Genomic DNA, 25,612 nt, shown 5'->3' with positions numbered 1-25,612 from the left:
TCACCCTGGGAAAATGGGGGAGGCGTCAATTAGACCTTTTCTCTCTTTCGCTTCAGTTCTCTCTATCTTCTGAAGTTGCTCTTTATTAAAAAAAAAAGGCAAATTCTTTAGGTCTAAATGCAAAGAGGCGCTCAGAGCCAAGCTGCTGTTAAAAAGGGTTTGTTAAGGTTTCCTTAGAATAAAACTAATGATAATAGAGCATACAAGCAGTCGCAGAAACACTCTTTAATGGATTACTTAAGCAAGCAATTAGCTGTACACTCAGATACCAGCATCTGAGTGGTTTAGATTATGTGTCAGTTGTAATGATGCTATGTGGCAGTTCCTCTTGTTAAAAGATGGCACTGATAATATAATTAAAAAAAAAAGGCTACTTCTACCCCTGAACACACAAAATTTAACAGCCGAACTGATTGAGAGAGAAAGTTTGAGCTGTGTGGCAATCCTTGAACACCCGAGCAGAGAAGAGCCGCCCCGCCGTATAATCCTTTGAAATGTAGTCAGTCCGAAGGGTTTGCTGAGGGATAACGTTGCAATTCAGAAAATGTGGCTGGTCCTTGGCCCTCAGGGGCCAAGCCTTTGTGGTCACAGGACCAGGATTACACTTTAACCCCCCCCCCCCCACCACCACCACCACCACCGCAAGCGACCGGCTTCCCCAACCCCCCCATGGCTAAGGCCTGGGGTCAGGTGAAAGGCCAGGAATCTTAAACAGGGTAGAAAAAAAGGAAGAAAAAAAACAAAAAGAAAAACAAGAGAAAGTCTTTTAAACATCCCAAAAACACTTTGACTCAGATCTGTATTTCATTTGAATTCCACCACAGAGTCTGCGCTTTGTTCATGTTTGTCCAATTAGTGCATGCAGGCTGTTTTTTTTATACATATTTACATCTCCATTCAAGTAAATGTTTTGTTTGAACTTTAAGAACTTTCAATCAGACTCTAAGAGGAATAATATTGACCAGTCTCCCGCAGCGCTGAAAGGAATGAATGTGAGGCTCAAACACAAACTTCAAAATAAAAGTTGCATCTGTGGGATGCATAAACATAAAAGGCTTCAGAGAGCCAATCAGAGTGAAGCTTCTAGATAATGTAGCTTGTAAAGTGCATAAACCTGCAGAAATCATAGATGTACATGAAATTTTTCACTTAAAGTTCAGTGTCATTCATCGTGAATCCTTAAATCTGTGATAATTTTGATCTGATTATATGTGTAAAGTCTGGATTTGTTTCTGGACACTCCTGCCCACCCAAGTGTGTGACGGAGAGAGAGAGAGTGAGAGAGAGGTTTGTGTTTGTGTCTGGTGTGTGTTGCCGTTGAGTGTCTATGTCAGCTCGTTCGCCAGCCAGATGTACGGAGGAAACGATGGGGTCAAGGTGGGAGAACTCCCCCTCACCGCCATCAAATGTGGATTTATAGCAACAAGTCTGGGTCAGAGAGCCAGTGGTCCCTCCTTCCCACACTGCACTATAATTTCCTGGGATCTGACAACAGAGAAATATGGCCTGCAGGTAGAAGAAGAAGAAGAAGCTAAAGATAGAGATGACGGGGCAGATACAGGAGATGAAGATTCCTTTTTCTATTTCTTCATATTAATCTTTTGCTGCCAATGTTGTACCACTGTGTACCGATGACTGGTACTAACAAGTAGGTCAGGTTTTGTCCAGGTGTTTCCAGGCACTTCTGTAAATATTTTTTTTTCCCGTTTAGGGTCCATGCATTGTTACTTCCTGTCACAGGATTTCCTAAATGAACTCCATTTGGAGTTTATAGAGGCCTGTCATTGAATGCTGAAGTGTTATGGACGGATGTCAGAAGCAGTTTTTGAGGAACAGCTCACCCTAAATACAAATATTATTATGTTTTTCTTGCTGGTCTGCAGTGCTGTTGGGCCCACATGGCTGTTAAGATGTGAGCTTTGGAGATATGAGGGGAGGAAAAAAAATCCACTTCAAAAGGAACAGATCTTTCCAGAAAACATGACGGTGTCACTCCAGAAAATCTACACATCATTTAACCTAAGTCTGTGTGCATCTTCCCACGATGACAGTACAGGCGTTAATGATTAATCCCACAGTGCACAGTGATGCCTTTTGCTATAATTTGCACCACAGTCTGGAAAGAAGCCAGAAAACTCTACGACCAATACCTGGGATTGATCTGTCCCATTAATCTCAATAGGAGCTCTTACTTTAAATGCTTCTTTTATATAGAATAACATATTTGTATTAATTTCCTGCTCGACGAGTTCATTTTACTTTCATTTTGTCTTCTTCTTTAGACTTTAGCTGCTGCCGTGACCCAGTTTCTTGTACTTGTACTCGTCTGCACAGAAGAACATAAACAAAAACATAAAAGATTTGGCTGCAGACTAAGCAAATTGTTAACTCCTGAAATGGAATCGGTAATAAGTGGCACTTTAAGTTTGCTTTTATTTGATGAACTGTCTCATATCAGCAGTGAAACTAGTGGGATATTTTATTTTTAAGGTCTTGGAGAGAAACAATGCATATACCCTCAGTGACCCCCCCAGAGCTCGGTGACAAACACCTGACCCCCTGAACTACTTTCTAATCTCCATTCTTAGCCGTTAACTGTCTCAGCAGTGGACACTGAGGCTGTTAAAGCTTCACCATATACCATATAAGAGGCTTTCTCTCTCTGAAGGCAAACTCCTGTGAACTGGAAGGTCATGTGAGGACTTCTCCCCTTCCCTCGGTTGCTGTGGCTCTCCACTGGGAAACCAGTGCACTGTGTGGAGAAAGAGGAGCGCCCCCTGCTGGCCAGAGGCAGCAGTGAGGGCCCCCCTTGCACACACACACATGTCTCCCACATGCTACCCAGCACCAGCAATTTACTGCTTTATCCCCACTCTCATATATGAATCGCGGCCTGTTCTTTATTCAGAGGTGACTTTATGGGGCCGTTTTGTTGCGATCGGTGCTATCATCGCCATTATATGATTATCTTCCACTAATCTCTCCAATGTAATAGTCCTGCAGGACCAATTTCTGGAGCAGGATCGTTTCTTATCTGCATTTTTAGGCAATCTGGGGCAGCAGGCTTCTCACTTCTCTCCAGAGATGGAGGCTTAAGATGATGGTCTTTTAGTAATGATTTCATTTCTGCCTTCAGTGAATCCCAATTTGATCGTCGTGAATGAGAGCATTCGGCTTAGCTGGATGAAATTTTTGGATTGATGTAGGAGTTTTCAGCAGTGTATCCTCGTGCATATAAGAACGACAACTCTGTATGTACGCTCATTTGTACCTAACCTAATATCCTTGAGTGAATATATTTCAAAGTCTTCATTTCAACAAGATAATTTTAGGATTAGTTTTAATTCCTCCTGGGTGCCAGCTCTTTTTGTTGCAAGCCATTTTAGAAACCACAGGTGGGCACATACAGGTGGTTGTTAACAGTCCTGGCACTGAATACACTTGTTTTCTCTCCCCTCTCTCTCTTCGTCTCTCTTTCTCTCTTTCTGTTTGAAAAGCTTTCGAGTTTCTCAGCTGCCTTTGATTTTCCCATACAAATGAGGAAAACATGAACCTCCTCTGCTCTCCTCTGCCTGAGCATGCAAGCAGCAAAATGACTGAATCCACCAGCGGCTCAGTCATCCTGTGATAAGTAGAGTTCCCTGGTGAAAGAAGATGGGAATTAAAATCAAAGTGTAGGAGGACTTTCTTTTTAAAAAATAAATACATAAATAAATAAAAATCTTCCTCTGTCAGTCCAAAAAAAAGAAATATTGGCTTTGTGTGAGGAGTGGAGGAGCATGTTGGATCAGAACTGTGTGTTCAGAGTTCAGACTGAATGAAATATACAGGAGTTTAGGCAGTGCAGGCAGCAACGCTTTACATTTTTAAAAACAATGTTTTATTGGTGCAACCTGCTTCTTTTATCATGGCCATAAATAAAATAAAAAACTTAATTTCCCTATGGGGATCAATAAAGTTAATCTTAATCCTAATCTCAAATTACATGATGATAATATACTCTAATAATTTGATCCACCTTTTTTTAATTCAATTTAAATTTACAGAAATATGTATGTTTTTAATGACATTATTGAAAATATTTTAAAACTGAAGCATATAAAATAAATATAAAAAACATTACATTTGCAATAATAATATTAAATCCAAATACTTATTTTTAATTTTGTAAAAAAATATATTATAAATGACAAAAATGTGCACTATAATTTTCAAATATTTTAGAAATTAAATTAGATGTATTATACATTATATTTATATTTTTTATTTATTTATTGTGTAGATTTATGTATTCCTTATGCCTATGCCTAATTACTTATAATGACTTTTTCTCTTTAATATATACAAGTAAAAATAAAAAAAAGTCACAGTAACAGTACCTGCAATGAGGTAGCAGTAGGATGAGGGTTTGACAGCCTTAATATTAGTTTGTATTGTTTTTAGTGCAGGTAAATAAAACAATTCTGATACATAAGTCATATCTGTTGCTTGAAAATGAATAATAATGGATAATGGATTCAGTGTGTTCCCCACATGTTGGAGCAGCAGTTGTTCTGTATTCCATCCTCCTCCCATCGTCCTCATGCATGTTCCAGTGTCGTTATTAGCAGTTGCATGTATTTATGCTGCATAACCTAGTCGGCTCTAATACTTATTTATAGTCTGTTGTAATATTTATGTTCCATTTCTTCCTGGCTACTTGTTGCAGCAGTGAGACACTTCACCCCCACAGGGGTCATTAAAGTTTCATCCCCTTTTTCCCCCCCTCCTTATTATGGTATATCATACCACAACAGCACACTATTGTATGTAATTACCACCAAAGGATGCAAATGAATGAAACCAGGCCAAGACTTCATCACAATTGTATGGAGAGAGAGATAGGGGGGGGGGGCCCTCTGCTCTGCTCTGCCCTCATCACCCTCACCCCAACCTCAAAATCAATTTCCTTTAAATGGAATTAAGTGAGATTGAGGCACACCACTGTATTAGTTCTTCAAAAGCAACCCTCCCAGCAACACACACACACACACACACACACACTTTCCCTGCTCCTTCTCCTCCTCTGCGTCGTCTGCCGTTTTCCCCTCGATGGAGTTTGATCGACACACAGCTGATCTATAAATAAAGGCTTTTATTCCAGCCCACAGTCATGTCGGCCCGCTTGCAGTTTGGCTCCAAGGTCACAGCTGCCTGAACTCCCATTTTTATTGTGTTCGTTCACCACTTGTTTGGAAAATGGCTTTAGATGCTCTTTAAGCTAATTTAAACCTGATGAAAATGAACACATTAAAATGAGCAAACGAGTGCTCTGATTTTCAGATGTAGTCTCTGGAGGGATGCAATAAACTCACCTACTCACGTATTGAAGCGAAAACATACATACATGTGTGAGCATCATCTGGCACACGTCCACTGTTATCACAATAAATTCAATAAAAATCACATATGTGTGTAATTTACTATCCAGTTTAATGAATCTATTTAAATATTGTTTGTCACTTAGCTGTTTAAGCTTGTTACCAGATAACTGGATAATAAAAAAATGAGAAATAACTTAGAATAATGTTTAAAAAAATGAGAAATACCACTGTATATGGAGCCTATTTCTGTAAATCCTGACTAATATTATGTATAATTTATATACATTTGAGTGACATGAACATTTTAGACTGTGTTTGTGTCAGAAAATCATAAATTATTGGAATAAGTAAAATTTTATTTACAGTTTTCTGCTCCCTCTTTCGTTACTCTCTGCTCACTCGTGCACATTGTGTTGCAGCTAATAGTTCGATATAAGCTGTTATTTATTGTTCATTGTTTGGTTCCCATCGATAAAGACACATTGAGTGTTTCCACAATAAAAAAAAACTACAACATCATGACCTCATTGTCGGGCGATTATGACCGATGTCGTGGCCCTTTGCTGCTTCCTTGTGGCTCGATGCCGACTGTTTGGCAGTACAGAAAGAAGTGTGCAGCCCACACCTGTTCTTGAATGAAAAAGAAACTCTATAAAAAAAAAATATATATATATATGTTAAATGCAAACCTCCCCTGACAATGGAGTCTTGTAGCACACTGACTTTTCTCTCAGACCTCCACCCCTGGACTCATCCTCTGCTTCTCCCAACAAAAGGCCTATGTTAACTACATTAAGCCGGCCTAGAAGCAAGCCATCCCCATTGTACCTAATACCTTTATAATTCACTAGCGATTTGGTTATGCTTTTCCCCCTGAGCATTCATGTATGATTTGCTCTACTTTTTTAAAAAGTTCCCCACATCAGATGTAGCCTCCTGCTACAGGCTCCTACACCCCTCGTCCCTGCTCCTTTTTTTGTCCCACCCCTCCCTTCCTTTCCCTTCTTCCCAAGCCGTCTGAGAAAACAAAACAAACACCCCATCCTGCCCAGCATGTCTGTGTGGCAAAGGATTTTGGGTGCTGAGTGTGTGTGTTGAGGTTAGGACAGTAGAGTGAGGTGCTAAAACCCTTTTGTCCAGCAGGAAAGACGATGTCAGCAGCCACAGTGCAGGGGAGGGAGCTGGGGGTCATTTGGCTTCAGCCTCTTAGTGTGTGTGTGTGTACGGGTTGAAGGACCTAAGAGCCTGTGACTAATGTGAGTTTGCAACCCCGTCACCCAGCCCCCTTTTCCTTTTACATTGTCTGCCCCCACTGTCCAGATGGCCAGTGAGAAGAATAAATCCTGGGAAGGCGAGGAGAGATTTGGGATTCCATTGCAGGACACGGGGGTAAAGGTGGGGGGTGATGGGAGGTTGACAGGGTTTGGGTGGAGTTGGGTAAGTCACTCCCAGTCCGTCTGGCCCACAAACCCTTTTATTATATTTAAGGGTGTCCAGTGACTAGGACACAACAGTTTTTAAACTTAAAAATAGACGGAGCTTTAAATACAAAAATACAGTAGCGCTCCGAAAAAGCCGATGTAACGAGTTAGAAAAAGTGAATGAAAGTCACTGTCTGGCCTAAATACTTTGTCAAAACTACAGACCTGGCCACACCCTGTACTCTCACTCTGTGAGCTGCCTGGTTTGTTGCTTTCTAAGGAAAATGTAAATAAATACAGAAAAATACAAAGAAATTAAAATAATGGTAAATCCATACAGAGTACAAAAAATGACAAAAAAAATAATAATAAGTGCAAAGAAAGATGAGAAAAATTCCAAAAAATGGTTCAAATCGTTTTTTGGATAAACAACATAACAATAATAAAAATGTGACCTGATATTTTAACTGGACCAGTTCTCATTAAAAGGTTCAGATGCACACATATTTCTCATTTATCGCTGTTTATAATGCCATTTTAATGTCTGAATAACTATAGAAAAGTCGAACGTGTGTAAATGCATCCCTTCCTTTGATAAACATCAGCTGACTTCTGCCTGTGGAGTCTGTAGAAAAATGTAAACAAAGAAGAAGAAACAGCAGCAGACAGAGCTGTGTATCATTAAGTTGTAGAAACTGGACTTTTGGATGTTTTTTTTTCCACCTCTCCCTCGTTTGTTTTCCTTTTAATTCACTGTGCAAAAGTTTTAGGAACTTTAACTGTTTATATTCTGAAGCATCACAGAACCAGGGAGGCATTGATCACTCATGCTGCTCTGCATGTCAATAAGCCTGAAGTCCAGAGTTCTGTCTAGAACACCAAGAAGTCCTGCAGCTCGCTCACTCTGTGTTCACTGCACCAATCAGATAAATTAACTTTTGATTAGTAGTAATATAACTTGAAAAAAAATCTTTATTTTACTTGCCTAAAACTGTGCTCACACAGTGTGGGTCAGCCATATACAGCTACATGAGTCCAGTTCAGGTGTTAGATTACAGCCAACGCACAGACACATGCCAAAAAATACAATTTATATCAGCAGCACAGTGTGCAGTATTTTGTCTCCAACCCAGAAGAATTAGCCGGCAGGTATTAAAAAGGATTTGTTGTCATTTTCTCCTTTCATACTTCTGCTTCAAAGCATAAATCCTTTTGTTAACATCCCCAGTTTAACAACAGTATGACGCTCCGTGCAGGTTTCTCTCTCTCTTTTTTAAGGGGAGGAGGTAGGATGTCTTTTCTTGTTCACGATCATTAATCTTAGTGACAGGGATTTACATGGGCCGACAGATCCACTGATATATTAAGAGTGAAAATGTCTCTATTTCCTGTTAAAGAGAAAAATAGGACGGCTTAAAATGTGGCGCTTCATCTGTAAACACACAATTGAGCATTCTACATGGAGAAAACCGGGTATACAAATGACCGAGCTGCGCAAATTTCTCTGTGGGATACTCGAAACCTCCCACTGAATGCTGTCATTTATTTTCATTGGTTTCCTGCAGTAATGGACTTCGCTTGAACAACATCTTTGTATTTAACCTTGAGAATGAAGCATGTGAGTGCATATGAGCATTTATGTGGTCGCAGATGCACATGGAGACACACACTTTAGAGCGGTAATGATCATCTCGCTTACTGGTTCTTTTCTTACTTTCTAATGGCACAGTTTGATTTGTGATTTCAAATCGCAAATTAATCTGACATTTTCTTTTAGTGCCAAATCAGTAACAGTTTATACTGGCCAACAATATTAAATATAGCTTTTTATGACACTGGTGCATACAACGGCATGTTGTCATGTGATGTGTTCATCCATGAGCTGCTTTTTAGCACTGTGATCCACCGTAGATGCATACTTTGTGACACCACCCATATGTTTCCAACTTGTCTGATCTAAAATATATGCAAAGCAGTGGATGGTGGGTGGAGCTAAAGCACGCAGGGAGCAGTCTGTGACAACACCCACCTGTCACTTAAAGTGACCACACGCTGCCCCGACAATAAAATCTGCATACTTTGTATCAGGCTGAGTTTGTCCTGTAGACATGGCAGTCAATGAGAAAAAAGCCAGCCTCTAGTGGCCATCACTGGAACTGCTTCAATTTTAATCTTAAAAGGTAGGGTAGGAGATTTTGGAAACTCAGTGAGAGTCAGCCAGATTTCAAAAGTAAACACACGCCCCTTTCTCTCGGAGCTCACCCCGAAGCCACGCCTCCAATCACATGGACGCACATTAACCTGAAGACGAGCTGCGGTCTGTGACTTCGTCCATCATGCACGTACCTCTCTGGTGCGCGCAGAGCAGGAAGAGAGTGACAACCAGCCAATACTCCGCACAGGGTCCACCTGGAGGATTGGCTGATGTTTTTAGCGTTTTATAGCTTCCACAGATGATTCATATTCTTGGTTTTAAAGTGAAACTGCCGAACTAATCGGTTGCTATCGAATTGTAAATAACTAATTTAACAAAACGTGCATCAGAATGAAATCTCCTACCCTACCTTTAAATGTTTCTGCTTCTTAAAGTAGGCGCAAAGTCCCAAAATTAGGTCAAGCTCTTTAAACCCGTGAATCCTACATTTCCCATAATGCCCCCCTGTATCCTTCTTCTCAGAGCTGTATTATCACAGCATATAATTCTGATAAATCCAAACTCCTTCTCAGTGGCCGCTGCTGGCCATTTACCAGTTGCACATAAAAAAAAAAAATATGGCGTCCCTCCCTGACCAGCAGAGGGAAGAGCAAGCCAGTTGTCACAGTTTTAGACTGGCTGAGAGTTACGGAGGCCAGCTGTAGCACAGGAGCTGTTCCCTCTCATTTCCACTTCATTTATCTCCCTTCCATCCATCCATCTATTCCATCCTTCTTCCCCTCTCTTCCTCTGCCAGTGGACCAGCACTCTCTCCATGCTGAGCACCACTGTGCCCAGTCAACTGTGGCAGAGCAAATGGCATCTCTTTGTTTCTTGTCTCTCTTCCTCAACAGACCCAGAGAGATTAAGTGCACTCATGTTTGTTTTTATTTGGGAGATATGGTCATTATAGGTTGAAGCCCTCGGATATTAAAGCCACTCAGAACCACTCATTTTAGTTTTTTTTTCACACACAGATCTTTTACTTTTATTTATTTTAGAGCCTCTAATTTTAAAGAAGTATAATAATCATAAGTGCGCCAGGGGTTAGATTGTGGTTTTGGTTATACACATAATGCAGGAAATAAACAAAAATAAAGGAAACCAAAGCACTTCCAGATTTGACCCAGTGTAGAGCAGAGCCAGGATCAGACAGAGCATTCTCTCTGTTTCCTTTCCCTCCCTCCCTCCTCTCCTTGGTATGAATCTGCCGTATCTCATTCCCCAGCGCTAATTCCAATTTAATTGCCAGTAGCCTGAAGCCTCCTCAATAGGAGTAACAAATGGTTTGATTCTGTAGACTTCATCAGACTGCATTTTAAATGCGACACAGTAACCCGGTGCGAATGCCAATGAAGCCTGGCGAGTAGCTCCTCTGTTTACTAATTATCCTTTTTCTTACTCCAAGCCACACTGCACAAGTTGTCTGATTAAATCGGATTTGTGGGGATTGGAGGGTGGGGTAGGTGGGTGCTCCGGTGGCGGCAACGACGGTGTGAGTGGTGGTGGTGGTGGTGGTGTCATTGGCGGTTAGGGTCGGGTGGATTGGATGGCAAGCGTGGTCCGTCTTTTGTAAACGATCCTGCAAGTCCACAACAACAAGGAGACGGAGGCCGGCGGTGCAACTGTAAATCATGATAAAGGGCTTTGCCGCTGTTTTTCACATTGACATTAATTCCCAGCTTGCATCGCTGATGATCTTTACAGTCAGCATGGTGGAGAGGCGGGGGGAAAAAAAAAAACAAACAAACACATGCGGGTAAATAAATTCTACTGACATTTCAGAATTTATGCCTGCTGCAGTCAGGCAGGAGAAGCGCTTCCTTTCTTGGAGTTAGAGGAGAGATGTGTATTTAAGATCTGAAAACATTTAAAGGGACGTGCTATAGGAGGAGGATTTTGTAGCTTTTGTGCTCAGTTTCTGTGTACTGTGTGTGTCTGTGTGTGTGTGTGGCACTTAACCTTAAAGATTATTTGCTCCTGATGAGGACGTAAATCTTTAAAAAATGGGTCACTGTAGATTATGGCTACGAATGTAAATAGTGCATTTGAAAGAGACTGTTTCCACCCACAGATCCATCACAGGGCAGTGTTATTATATTATTACAGCATTATAAAGAGGAGTGAGATATCAGGCTTTGGTTACACACACAGTATTTGTACATGGGATCAGTTCATTGTTGGTTTTGTTCTCTTCATAATAAGGAAAATATGTATTATTACCAACCTTATCCATTTAGCAAACTGAAAAACATTTTGTCATTAAGCCCATTGTTTTCTATCATAACATCCTACAGATCCTCCGTGAACATAGTGATAGTAATAATGTGCAAATAGTAATGAGGAGCTCCAGCCGCTACAGTAGGGAGAGAATATGGCACGGCTGTGCAGATGAGGAAATTTGCACTGCTATAAAGACCTCTCCCTGTCAACTAAATGGCCAGTTGAGCTGCCATATGGTTGTGCTGACATTATCTCTGGGTAATTAATATGGCATCTCGCCTGGCATCTGGTGGCATTAATCTAGCTGGGAGCAGTTCATCTTACAATGTCAGCGCTGCTGCGGGCCCGACGTGAATTATCACTGCCCGATGGAACCAGGGAGGCAGAGACGAAACAAAACAAAACACAGCAGGCCAGGGTCTGTTGCACTTTCTTATAATAGAGATTGCATTTCCTTTGATTTTTTTTTATGCATGAATAATGAGAAGAGCCGAGCGGACTCCTCAGCAGTAACTACACTGAATTGATCATACCAGTGTGCTAATAGTTTTCTATCTACAAACAAGTCATCCCCATTGACTCCCACCTAAATTTCCCCATAAAACCATGTTGGATCGAATATTATTAAAGTATATATTGCTACAATATAATAATAAATACTGTTTAATTGTCACCTGTCACCTTGACTTCCATTCCCCTAGTGCCTTAGCACCATAACTGCACATTTAAAACCCGAAGTAGCTGCAGAATTTGTACAGTTTTTTCTAAAAAAAAACACGTAAATGATGATGTAAAGTAAAACTGGCAGAATGCACGTCTATCTTTCCTCAATATCTGGGCAGATTCCCATGTAACGGTTATTGACCTTGTAGGCAACAGCTGTACGAACATGTCCATGTGTACGCAGAAAGGTGGCAGCTGTGCAGCTATCCAAGCAAGTCCCCTATTGAAATCTTTGTCACATGGAACCTCCACGGTCTTGTGACTACCATGCTTTTAGTACATGTTTAAAAAAAAAAAAAAAAAAAGATTAAGCCTCCGGGGCTGAGAAATGAAGCCCCATAAGGAAGTTTCTCTGACACATTTTCAGCATTTCGATCTTTAGTTAAACATCTTATGACTCTTCACAATCAAATATCTCTTAAAGAAAGAGTAAATGAATGATATTCATCTTTGAGTTACATGAAGTCTAAGCGTGGCTAGGAGTGAACATCTTCGTTGCCTCAGTGCCGTGTTTTTTCCCCCTGATGTCTCCCTGTTAACAGGCATTCCTCCCTCCTCCGGTGTGATCAATAAATAGTTCTGTGGAGGTGTTTTAAATGAATTAGCAGGAGCACAAGCACTCTATCTTTCTCCTCTCATATGCAAACGTACACACAGTTTTCCCGGCCGATATGTGTTATAAGAACTGATAATGTAAGCTGAAAGAAGGAGGATGTTGGTGAACGCTGCTGAGGTTCTGATGAAAAGACGAGCGTCATTTCTTCAAGTGCAGAGGAAAGAAAAAAAAGGAAATGATGTGATGATGTCCCCCAAAATAAGTAAACAAGAAATATTTTTATTTGCAACAGGTTATAAGCACTAAAATCCCCAAGTTGACACGGCAAATTAACAGCTCTTGGAGTGGAAATTTCAGGATGCAGAGCGGGCCTCAGGGCCTGAAACAGTCATAAAAGTAATTCTAACTTTATCCCTGTCTTAAACCAAGATTGCTTTCTTGCCAAATTGTAACCACTAAGAGTTTGCATGTGACAAACAGGAGATAATTTGCCAAGGTTGTGCAGGGTGATGTAATCCCGATGCAACGCACGCTATGTGCTTTAACAGAACGCTCGTTTCCTCATTTCTGCATCTGCGTTGGCAGTGCTGGAGCTCCTCTGAGCTCCGGGTTGTGACTTTTTACCGCACAGTCAGTTTATATGTACAGTTATTCAGAAAAGAAAAGAGAGCTGGAAAATAGTGTGAATTGTGACACCCTGGATAAATTTCTTTATAGAAAAAAAAAAGCCAATTTGTCTTTCCACTGTTAAAAACACATTTGTTCTCTTGATCATCTGCTAGCTAGAGCAACAATTATCATACTGAGGAACATATGTCTAACAGTATGTCTCAGTGGCAAAGAATGCAGTGAGGAGTCTGTCACTGCTTTGGCTGTAATACAGAGAAATAAAGAAATTAGCATTCAAACATGTCAACCTCTGTCATGTGACCAACATGACTGTATATTTGTGGGAAGCTACATGCCCACTGAGGGGGTCTTCTTCTAACCCACACATTGCCAAACATGATGGCTACAGTAACAGAGTGAAGCATCAGACTGTACCCTAACATTTCATCAGAGACCTTTTCCTGTCCGTGTAAGGGGAAACTACAGAAGCAGGCATGAATTTGTTCACTCATGATGAGATGCGTGTTGCCGGAGACGCCCTGTAGAGACGAAGGAGCTCGGCGACCTTTTCAGGACGGCTGTGACCTGATGCGAGATGAAGCCTGATTGCAGATGAGAGTAACAACAAACACTTGACGAAAGCCTAAAGAGCAGCGGGAGCGTCACCTTTTCTCGCACCTTCCTCTGCCGACCCAGGCGGGATTGTTGTGACTGGTGTTCACGGTGACAGACAGGCAGCCTTGTTATTGTAGGGTCTTTGTATCGGTTTAGATTCTGTTCCTTGGACATGGACAGAAAGACGTGTGTGTGTAAAGCAGCTTAAGCGATATGTGGCGGTTTTCTCTCCAGACTTCACTTGTCGTGGGCAGGTCGGACTCACTCCCCCCTCTTGTGGCACAAATTCGTATTACACTGTGGTACAGCCTACAGCTAGCTATTTAGAAGAAGGACAGTTTATAGCGTACATTTTTTAACACAATCTAAGAAATTGTTTTTAAGCTGCAAAAATTTGTTGTCTAAGTATGAAAAATTAGGAGAGAGGGGGAGGAAAAGGGGGGTGAGTGGATGAAAATCTGCCATTAAGTGTAAAAACTACGTTTGCTCGCCTGTCTGAAGTGAGAAGTCGTCATTTGCCGTTAAATTCCATCTTATCCTCCATGTTAGGAATGACAAATGAAGTTATTACTCCTTCTCTTTCTCTCTCTTTGGAGGCATTCCAAGGACCCTGCTGCTGTTTGATGCTTTTAAAACATGTAAACATCACAGTGTTCGGTGGCACCTGTAGCGAAACTCAACATTTAATTTATACGCCAGCAATTGAATACAGTTTCATTCTGTGTGACGCCTCACCTGTATGACCAGCTTCACATCGGGCGCCTGCTCTGTCCTGTGATGTGATGCTTTCACTGTTGTCCATTGTTTATTCACCATATTTTTTAAAAGAAAAATCTTCGGATTGTTTTTCAGCATTGACTTGAGAGGAGTTTATTTTCAATTAAAATACATAAATAAATAAATTGGTGAAGTCACTTGAACAGAAGATTATTTTAGTCCCCCCAAAATATTTAAAAAAAAAAAACACAATCTCAGATCAAGGTCCCTGGTCGAGATATTCCACCATTATGTTGCAGAGTTGATTTATTTTTCAAGTTATTGTTTCCAGGTCAGGCATGAGCACTGCTGCTCAAAATGAATCATATTCAGATCAAATCAAACCGAGGAGTCAGGGTTTATCCGCCGTACTTGAAGGCAACAACTCGTAAATCAAGTTGTGGGATCATGTTCTGTTACAATTAATGTGTAAAGATACAGACGCCTACATTTAGTCACCATTCTGCCCTCTGTATAGATAAAGTATAGCTTGCTATAGATTTGTATTGACAGGAGCGAGCAGTAACAGAGGTTGAGGGCTGTGGTAATGGCCTGTGATTGAACACCTTGTGCTGAGGTCCCGCAGCTCTCTGCCTCATTAACTCTGGCAGGTCCTCTGTTCGGCACGCTGCATTGCAGACCACAGTCAGGACGCATTTAACTGTCTCAACCACAGTCCAAGAAACACGTGCACTCAGGATTTAAAGGAACATTATGAGGTCTGTAGTGCCTATCTGGGAGCATGTCTTTCAGTTGTTACAATTGATTATCACAGGGTGCTGTTAAGTAACGTGCAGCATCAATTTAAGCTGTTTTGATGCCTCCAGTTTCATTCTACAGCCCACCAAAATCTAAACTCTCTGAGTCCTTAAATCGTTTTGTAAACCCCGGGGGAAGACTCCCAGAGCTGAATGATTCAATCAGCAGTTCCCTAAATGGCCACTAGAGGCTGGTTTCTAAATTAAGGCAATCTTATTGAATTTATTGTTAAAAATAATCCACATTTGCAGCAGGAACTGTGCAAAACATTTGGCTGCACTGGGTCATTTTTTTAGTACTTAAATAAAATGTACTCTGCTTAAAGTTATGCATAATTAAGGGAGTCGCCACCTGAGACTAGCTGCCTGCCTACCCATCACCTGCCTGGCTTTACTCCACTTAGCCTCCGCTTCTATGCCCTCGTTTTTTGGACTAACAGGTTGTCATACAGTTGGCAGCAGCCGAAGCTACCCCCCCACCCAATAAATAAATAAATAAATAAATATTACAAATGAAACTGAGGCTTGGAAATACTCTTCTCTACTTGCTATCATTTGCCCCTTTTTTTGTCTGTGTGCTGCAAACTGTGCTGATTACTGTTAGACAAAATTAAGTGGTACAAAGTATACAGTCAGCTCAGGGAATAATTGTGTGTTGCAGGATAGTGAGTAAAGGTGTTGTCAGCCGCTGATAGATGAAGAGAGCAGCGGAGAGATAAAAAAAGGAAGGAAAGGCGGGAGAAAAGTAGTTGACCCAGGAGGTCCATTACAGTGTAAAATTGAGTCAGCCCAAAGTGACACCTGAAAGGAGGAGCTGTAGGAGTCAGAGTGGTGGTGGTGGTGGTGGTGGTGGTGGTAGGGGGGTGGTGTTCTTCGTCTCAGTCCTGTTTGGCTGTTTTGGAATAATTTACCTCCTCTAACCAGCCTCTCTCTCTCTCTCTCTCTCTACTTCTCATGCTATCTATTTATAAGGCTTGTGGCTCTGTGTGTGTGTGTGTGTGTGTGTGTGTGTGTGTGTGTGTGTGTGGCCGCCGCAGTGCCGGCAGTATCTTAATGGGCCTGGAGTGGCAGAGATGCTGTTATTTAAGTGGGGGATGGACAGAGGCTGGTAATGGAGAGGAATACTCCCCGATGGGATGTGACGGTGGTCGGATGAGGGTTTTAGAGGCTGCCCGCTGGAGTAGGCACCTTTAAAGTCTTAAATATCATAATTAATGGGCTCATCAATACAGTTTCTAGGAATGTTTATCGTCACCACACATACCGGCACTAAAACAGAGGTTGGAAACATGGAAATGATAAGAAGCAGGACCACTAGCAGCCACTAGTTGCTGGGGTGATGGTGGCAGTGAAGGTGAAGCCTTAGCGTGCTTTACATTTTTCCATAGAAGTCTAGAGGATTCACTCACTTTAAAAGCCGCCCTCTAGTGGTCATTTAAGGAACTGCTGGTTTGTCCACCCACTCTCCAGCATCCCTCTTCTTCTTCTTCTTCTTGTAATACCTGCTACAACCACTAGAGGCCTTAGTTTGACACATGTTGAGGTCACTTCATAATCAAATGCTAAAAACAAGCTTGTTATGGGTCTTTTACGGGAAAGCAGCTCAAAGTCTTAGAAGAAATTTGTATTTAGTTTTGCTGTGGTTATATTTTTATGAGTTCCTTGGGGTTTGTTTGTACTCACCACTTTGTTTCAGTGCATTTTTGTCTGTATTTGTCACCCCCTCTGTGTGTGTGTTACATAACTGAAAAAGCAGTGACTGTCTTTTAAAGTTGGAACACACTTCCTATTATAATATACACTGTTCAGCACCTCTGTTAGTTTTTTTTGTTGTTCCACCGGCTTTGCTTTTTCCTGTGTTTGTGTGAGAGTGTGTGTTGGTATCTAGGTTTCATATTTCCACCAAGCCTTAGCTCAGGCCAGAGGTCAGAGGTCAGAGGTCTGTTGACCTTTTACATTCCTAAAGCTTTTTTCTTCTCTCTCTCTCTCTCTGCTGGTCTAATTGTTCATCTTTGACATGACAAGACTCCCACTTCTCCTCTTTGAACAATAAGACCATTTCCACGTTCCTCCCTCTCAAAAACAACAATAAAGGAATGTTGCTTTACATGTTTAACGTCACTGTGATTGATTTAGCATGGAGGAAGACGCCCTCTGCTAATGCTAGTCCACTGACAGAGGCAGACCTTAGATAAATGATAAAAATAAGAAAGACGGAGTGAGATAGTAAGAGAATAGGAGGCAGGGTTGTCAGTCAAAGCCAATTAAGTACCCTGTGTCCTGAGAGGGAGGGAGGGGGGGAGGCAATCCAGAAGCAATCGCCCCTAATCAATAGCATCTTTATTGATAAATGCAGAGAGGAGAAAAAGAGGAAAATGACACTAATCTTCAGAGGGTGTTTTCTGCCAAATGTGAACAAGAGGAGACTAAGTGTTGACATTAAAATCACGAATGATCAAAGTAGCATGAATGAGCTCAGAAGATTTAATGTGGATCTGCCCGATGTTTCTTCTGTAAAAGTGCCGTGAAGTTTAAAAAAAAAAAAAAAATCATCCTCTGAGGACCATAAATGCGCTCACCTGTAGGGCTGACAGATTAGTACCTCAGGCTTTCAGTCATGAATGGATCTAATAAAAACTCCACACTCCTGTAGACACACCTGCTTCCTCTCTTGTACAATACATGATGAAGCATTGAGATAGGCCTCAAGTCAGGAAGGAGGAAGATTTGTCAATATTCATTTATCTCCTCTACATGCAGCAGAATTACATTTTATTCTTTCCTTACACTTGGTTCCATCTTTACCTGCTTCTCCATCCTTCCTCCTCCTATCATCATCATCCTCCTCCAACGATATATATTGCACCGCTCTTCCTTCATCCCCGCCGTTCTTTAGCGTTGTAGAGAAGCCTAGACAGTGATTGATCTGGTGTGGAGGCTGTCGTGGGCCCTCCTCCTCCTCCAGTGGTTATGAACATGAGGCGGGCTGCTCTTCATAGATTTTTAAATTAGTGTCAGCTTTGCCCCAAAGATGTGTTATTGACTGATGAAATAGAAACTGAGCTCCAAACACTCAGTCCTTCCCCAGAGTTTTCCCCAGCCTGGTAATTGAAAAAGTGTGAAGGGAGTGTGTTCAAGGGAGAGTGTGCATTTGTGTGTGTGTGTGTAAGTGTTTGTGATTTCATGTGTTTGTGTGCTAGCAACTGTGTGCTCTTTATCTCTGCTGGAGAAAAATGCACAGTGCTCGCTGGAGTCAAGATTCGATTGAAGTATTGCATAGGAGATCTTTATCTTTCCACACACCCACCCGGGAACATGAGTATTGTGGCAGCTTTAATCCTATAAATACAGTACGCTTCATGTAACCCTGTGAAGGAACTGTTAGTAAAATATAATATGTCTGAGCCCCAGACGTCATACCTGAGTGATTTCCTGTGTGTGTGTGTGTGTTCCTTGTTTGTCGCCGAGTCTTTATCATAAACCTGTCTAACCCGTGTTGTCTTCTTTGCTCTGCAGGGTCAGACATGGCCATCTTTTGCCTGCTGTGTGGGAAGCGTTTCCAGACCCAGACAGCGTTGCAGCAGCACATGGAAGTCCACGCCGGCGTCCGCAGCTACATTTGCAGTGAATGCAACCGGACTTTCCCCAGCCATACTGCACTCAAACGTCACCTACGCTCACACACAGGTTAGTGGAAGCGCTCGGTATCCATCTTCCAACGCATATGCACCCACACTAGGTGCTGTAACAGTTCCTCGAGTGTCCACTTGGGGCTGATAAAAGTCTACAGCGTCTACAACTACTACCTCAGGTCCACCTTCTCGCATGGATAAACTAGATCAGGTGGACTCTGGTCCTGTCAAGATGGCGACAGCCAGTGCCAACCACACTGGCTTTTTAAAGAGGGCTCTGATCTAGACCAATCTAGACCAGCCTTTTTCCATTATGCATATAGCGAACCCAGATACTATGTCAGACATCCTCCAGATACAACACATGATTACGTTTATGCTAACATGATCATATTGCCCGACGTCATCAGGTTATGGAGCCAATGCACCTACAAAAGTTTGACAAAGGAGGTAGGCTGAGGAAGGTGGAGGTCTATGAACCACGGTGGACTTTTACTCAGGAGTCTGACACTCCCTGACATCAGAAGCTGTTTTGTTTTCACCCAGTGTTAGGTTTAGTTTTAGTAACTTTCTTGGCATAAAAAAACAACAACAGGTTAAGGTTAAGCCTTAAAAACAGGGTAAGGGGTTAAAAAAGATCATCTGAAAACACACAAAAAACACCTTTTACAAGGTCGCTGTTTCCGGCTACCATTGGGATAAGACCCTGTCTCAGTGAACTAGTCTCCACAGCCGCATTTTTAAATCTAACACTGGGGAATATCTGGGCTGTCCAAGGTCCAAATACCTGCAGCTCAGGTCGAACACTGGAAGACATAGCAGCACATTTTGTGCCGTCTGAGCTTCTTGCTCTTCCCCTTGAAAAGAACCTTGCATAACCCCAGCTGAGTGACACTAACTATTCAGAGCTTGTGGCAGAAAAATTACGAGGCCTTAGCCTGAAGCTTGGCCTTATAATAATAATTTAACCTGACCGCTTGTTACTTAAACTACCCATTAAAATACTGGCCACATCTTGGAGAAGTAATAAGCAGGAATGAATAAAAATGTTCCATTTCCATTTGATTTACTTCACTCTCCAGCTCTGACACCTACAAATAATTCATTCATCCTGGTACAAATATAATTTTACATTTTAACAGCTTTATTATTATTTTAGCTCATACATGGTGCAAATTCCTATTTTTTTTATACTTAATATCACACCTAGAAGTACATTTTTGGCACCTATTTGCCAATAAATCATTTCCCTCGTGCCCCCAAAAATTCAGATTAGCATAAAAAATATTTTCACCTCCCACACGTGTGTAATAGGAGTGTAGCCGGCGCAGGAAGAGGACGGAGATAGTCATTGATAAATAAGGCTTACAGTGTAATACAGAGTAAAGAATCTTTTTTTTATTTTTTTAGTAAATGGGAGTGAATTATTCCCTCTGTACACACTGCTACTGAATAAACAGCATTAATTCAGGTCAACACAGAATGAATTCCGCTGCAGTCAGACGAAGCTTATTTACACCGACTGTATTTTGTTGTTGTTGTTTTTTTCTTTCTCTTCGGTCCACTAGTAATTCTCTCACAGTGTTGGCTCTCTACTGAGACGAGGCCAGGATACTAATACATTTTTTTTTTTTGCGACGGAGCGGAGGTAGCCTGACGGATGTGGCTATTCAAAGTGAGAGAAAAAAAAAAACGTAGCCATGACAGAATATGAACACATGGAAATGAATCCCATTTCGGCGGCGAGGGATGGACGCTTTTTTTCTCCCCCCTCTCTCTCTCTCTCTCTCTCTGTCTCTCACCCAGCCGGCTGTCTGCGACCTTAAATAACAGTCTCACTGTCAGAGCCGATTTAGCTCACCGGCTCACGGATAAATATTTGAAACGAAAGGCAGTGAGATGAGAGCAGTCGGCCCTATTTACAAGTCAGCCGCATACACCATTAGTGTGTGATGGTGGTAGGAGCTGGGGTGGGGGGGTGGCGGCGGGAGGGGGGAAGGGGGGCAAAGGAGCGAGGGAGGGAGGTAGGGAGGGAGGGGGGGTGTGGATGTGGCTGCTTGAGCCGCCTGTACAGTAGCGATGCACACATCTGTTCTGTCTAGCAGACATTGGAGGGGACACATGCAGCGTCTCTGATCCACCTGCCCACCCGGGCGACGCAAATGTCACCTCAGCTCGTCTCCGGAGCCGCAGATGAGACTTTGCAGCCTCGTGCCACTTTGAACCTCATCCCACTGTGGGCGTGTGTTAAATCACAATGAGCCAGCCGTGAAAGCAATCGTTTAAATATGATGCAGAGCCTTTTGTCAGGGGATTATAAAGTCAGCAACTCACACAGTCATCATGAGCGCCAGAAATAGGTCCTAATTTACCCTCCAAAAAAAAAAGAAGTAGAGGCATGGTGTTCCTCTGCATTTACACTTTGATGTTAATAATCTCATTCACACTTTGCTGGATAACAAGGCAAAAATAGTGCTTAAAAAACAGACAGCGTATCCACCTTAGAGAATCAGCCTGAGGCCCTGTTTGTTGAGACACAGACACATGTGCGGCACCATCATCTGGCAGAGTCCACCCAGAGTGGACACTCACGCATACGCCTTTGGTTTTAGCCCTAATAACAATGATTAGATCGGTGTAGGATGCTGGAAAGACGCTGTGAAGGCAACAATTCTTCAACCAAACACCTTAATATAGACACATAACGTGATCTAAAATCTAAAATAACCATGATTAAACTGTTTTGGTCATGTTGTTCATTCATTTTGCAAAATCCAAGAGCCAGATGTTCCAAAAACATCCTCATAGTAGTGCTGATGAATCCTTATTCAAGGACATCATTCAACCTCTCATCGCATATTAATTGATGTGCAAACTGATACAAATGTCCTGCCTCCATTTGTCTTTTTATTTCCAGTCATATCTCACAGACTTTTAAATTCAGAAGGAGGTCTGAGTCAAGTTCAGCCTGTTCTGATTTTAAATGGATTAACTACAAATATACATGACTCCTTCCCAGTGAAGGTTAAATCAACATAAACAACTGATCATGTGACCGTTTATGCTTTTATTGGTGTACATCACCGTCTTTGCAGGGATGATCTGAGGTTATTATTATTGCACACAGTGGCAGAGGAAGAAACCTTCCTCTTTACCTGCAGCTATTTAAGCCTGATGTTTTTTTTTAGTTAGTTGTTAGTCCTCCAACTGGGCTCCATATAGATGGACGGACTCTACCTCGTCAGTCCACCTAATTCTGGGCTAATCCAAAAATGGGTGGAGCACATATGGGCGTGAGACACCTATGAGTGAAATTTTCAAGACAGCCTCAAGTGGTCAGCCGAGGTACTGCAGCAGTGGCTCAGTGCTAGAGCAGGCTTGTCCAATAACCAGAAGGTTGGTGGTTCGATCCCAACTCCTCCCTATTGTCATTGTTGTGTGTCCTTGGGCAACTTTACCCGCACTGCCTCCACTTGCTGGTCATTGTATGACACTGCTTAGCAGCAGCCTTAAGCAATTTCCGTCTGGGATTATTAAAGTATTGAAAATAAATAAAAAAATATATAGCATTATCTAAGATTAATGGCCTTTTAATTTAGGATTTTAGTATTTAGATGACACAGTTGTGTAGTAAACAAACCCTCAGTGTGTACAGTAGCCTTCAGATAAGCACTCACAACAGAAAAAACTCCCTCTGGTGTTTTTGTGCCGAAACGGGAGTCAATCTTGACGTGAATCCCCCCCGTAAAATACCGAGATCTCAATTCCAGGTATTCAACCTTAATTTTAATGGACAGGCTGTGGCAGCTCATCTGCCGTGGAAAGCTTTCTAGTTATAGCCGGGTTATTGGTTGAATCACCCTCCTGTTGTATCAACTGACAACAGAAAGCAGCAAAAAGCACTTTTATGGACATTCATTACGCGTGCTTCATTTTACCTGTCTGCAGCCTTATCTTTTGAGAGCAGCCTTGCTGGTATGGGCTCTGACACTGGATCACCATTTAGGACAAGAACAGGGGAGGGAGGGGAAAAAAAAAACAGATTTAATGGTGTTTATTTCAGCATCTTAATCTGGCCATCTCTCCCTCTCCCCCCTCTCTCTCTCGCTCTCTGTGTTTTCCTCCCTGCACCTGCACTTTCATTACCATCTCTTCACATACCATTACTTACATCGATGTTTCCTCTTTAAATCTTTGTGGTATGCATGTACAGTACATCCATGCACAAATGTTGCCTTATAAAAGTGGCAGTCATAGCAGCTGTGCTATTCCCCTTCCCTCACATAACACACACACACAAGGAGAGAGACATACACACTCTCTCTTTACAGACCGAGCCTTCATTAATATTCTGTTGTTGTGCACTGTCTGTGTGTAAGTGTCTCTGTGTGTGTGTGTTTTTGGTTTTTTTTTTTAACTCTGAGCCAATTTGCTGTCTGCTGTGGCGGGGTGTTTTGTGTTCGCAGCTGTATTTGATAGTGCTACAGCCAGAGAGAGAGGGAGAAAGAAAGAGGGAGAGGGGATTGGAATGAATTGAGAGAGAGAGAGAGAGAGAGAGAGAATGAGCCAGTTCTGGTCCTGGCAGTGATGGAGCCCGGTGATTTACAGCCTCTTACCGTATATAATGAACATGCCCCCGTGTGCCCATGGGCACAGGCACCCTCAGCAGCCCCTTTGGGGTGTCAAAGGAGGTGATGAAGAAAAAGCGAGGGAGGAGTGGGGGTCAGGAGACGCAGGTGGTGATGCTCGGGGGCACCCTTGGGTTCACTCACCATGCTGTGGTTCCACCTCACTGTGCTGGGTCCTCATCTGTGCCATGTGGTCACACCAGAGAGAAGGAGAGAAATGAAAATAGGAAAACAAGGAAGGAATGAAGGAAAGAAGGAAGGAAGGAAGGAAGGAAGGAAGGAAGGATGGGGAAAAGAAATGGAGGGCAGAGAGAGAGAGAGGGAGAGAGAGGAGAGGAAGTAATAGTCGTAGATTTAGGCTGGACAGAGGACATGTCCCCATTATTTTTCAGCCCCCGTGAGAATATTCTGACAAAATGAAGTCCTGTCTGCCCCTTTACATCCTCACAATGTGATTATAGAATTGTGTCTGATTTATTTAAAGCTCTGCAGTGCAACTTTGCACTTTGGCGTCCCCGAGTGGCTACGGGAGATAATGGTATGCATCCAGGCCACAAACAAGGATGGGGAAACACTCTGCCTCAGCTGAAAGCAGACACACTTGTGGGAATCCAGTCCCAAAGTGTTGTCTGTGCATTCATCATAAAAACATAACACAACGAAGATTTTGTGGATATAGAAGCTAAGATTTTAAATGGTCTGAATTTTCTTGACATGGGATCCACATTTTTTTATTCAGATTTTAGGATGAAGGGGTGAAGAAATCTTGCATTAAAATGGCAGATGCATCAGGATTTTTGATGTTGGTCGACAGCAGGCGTTAGCACAGCAACAGGACATTAAGCATAAATAAGCGGCTGTAGGCCTCCTCTGAGTATTAGCATCCCACTCGCAGGTCTGATCGGAGGCCCTAATTAAAGGCAGGTGAATCTGAGCTCAATTATTATTCTTGCGGCGTCGTGCAAGCCCACCGAGCTCTGTGATGGATTGTGATCTCTGCTGTGGTTGAAACGCTAGAAAGAGCACAATGTCTTACAGCGGGAGCCACTGATAACTTCATGCAGACAAATAAAGACTGTCACTTTTATTGATTTTTACCCAGCGCCCCGTCCACCGCTACCAAACACACCCACATCCCCAGCTCCATCCCTGTCTTAGTTTTACCCCCCTCCCCAACCCACACCCACCCACAACCACCACACACTTCTTCTCCACCCCTCCATCCTTCCCTTTAATGGTAACGTGTCCAACACAAAGCATCAACAACGGTTTCTTCTGTAAAAGGTGCAGCATACCCTAAAATGTGAACCACTTTGGACGAGTGTTCATTTCACAGTCCTCTTTCATCCCTCCCTTCCAAAATAAATTGACTATGTGCATGCATACAGTCTGTGCATACAGAAAATGTTAAATAAAATATGCAGGATAGAAGTGAAATTGTCTCTTAACAGCGGGGCAGTAGTAGCAGCCGCACATAACGAGAAATGCAATTTATTCCCTGGCACGTTGCTGCTTGGACAGGCAGATAATGAAAGGCATAGGTCATTGATGGTGACTTAAACCTGCAGCGCTGGAGTGAAATACATTAATAAATATCCACAACATTACTGGGCTGGAGAGTGTAACATGAGGAAAAGGGGAGGGGGGGGGGAGAAAGCAAATGATGCATGGAGCAGCTCCTCATCAAACACAGGAATACAATTAGTCTGTTAGACCGCTGAGTGAGAGGCTCCTGAAAATCATAATATCCCTGATCACTGACATCTGAATAATATCCATTACAGCTGCCCTGTGGGGACCTGAGCTGTGGCATCCTGAAGAGAAGGATGCCAGTTATCGTTTTCACCACACTGTACATCCAGCAGCAGGCTGGTGTCTGGGAAATAAATATCTATGAATGTGATGCTGTGTAACTAAGAACAAAGAATACATTGACTCACAGTAAAGTCTTTACACTTTCACTTACAGTCAGTTAACCAAACTGCATGAAGCGCCACAGTTTACTGTACAAATACAACACAACAACACAAAACTTGTATGGACAGTTTACATAGGACATAAATTTCATCATGACAAAATCAGCTCATTACTCTACATCTACCACGTCCCTCAGGTTATCCATTGTGACACTGGG

General features: G+C 42.3%; 1 protein-coding gene across 3 annotated transcripts in view; it reads left to right on the top strand.

Annotated features, from left to right (window-relative positions):
• Positions 1-25,612, top strand: part of zbtb16a (zinc finger and BTB domain containing 16a) — a 124,015-nt gene that overhangs the window by 89,551 nt on the left and 8,852 nt on the right. For all 3 annotated transcript variants that reach the window (XM_028420742.1, XM_028420743.1, XM_028420741.1), the window contains exon 5: positions 18,735-18,905. In XM_028420742.1, the coding sequence (XP_028276543.1) occupies positions 18,735-18,905 (171 nt within the window). The remainder of the gene's footprint in view (positions 1-18,734; positions 18,906-25,612) is intronic.

This window comes from Parambassis ranga, chromosome 14 (assembly GCF_900634625.1).
Source record: "Parambassis ranga chromosome 14, fParRan2.1, whole genome shotgun sequence".
NCBI classification, from domain to species: Eukaryota; Metazoa; Chordata; class Actinopteri; family Ambassidae; genus Parambassis; species Parambassis ranga.
Note: the sequence above shows the minus strand (reverse complement) of the source record. Positions and strands in the feature narration are given on the sequence as shown.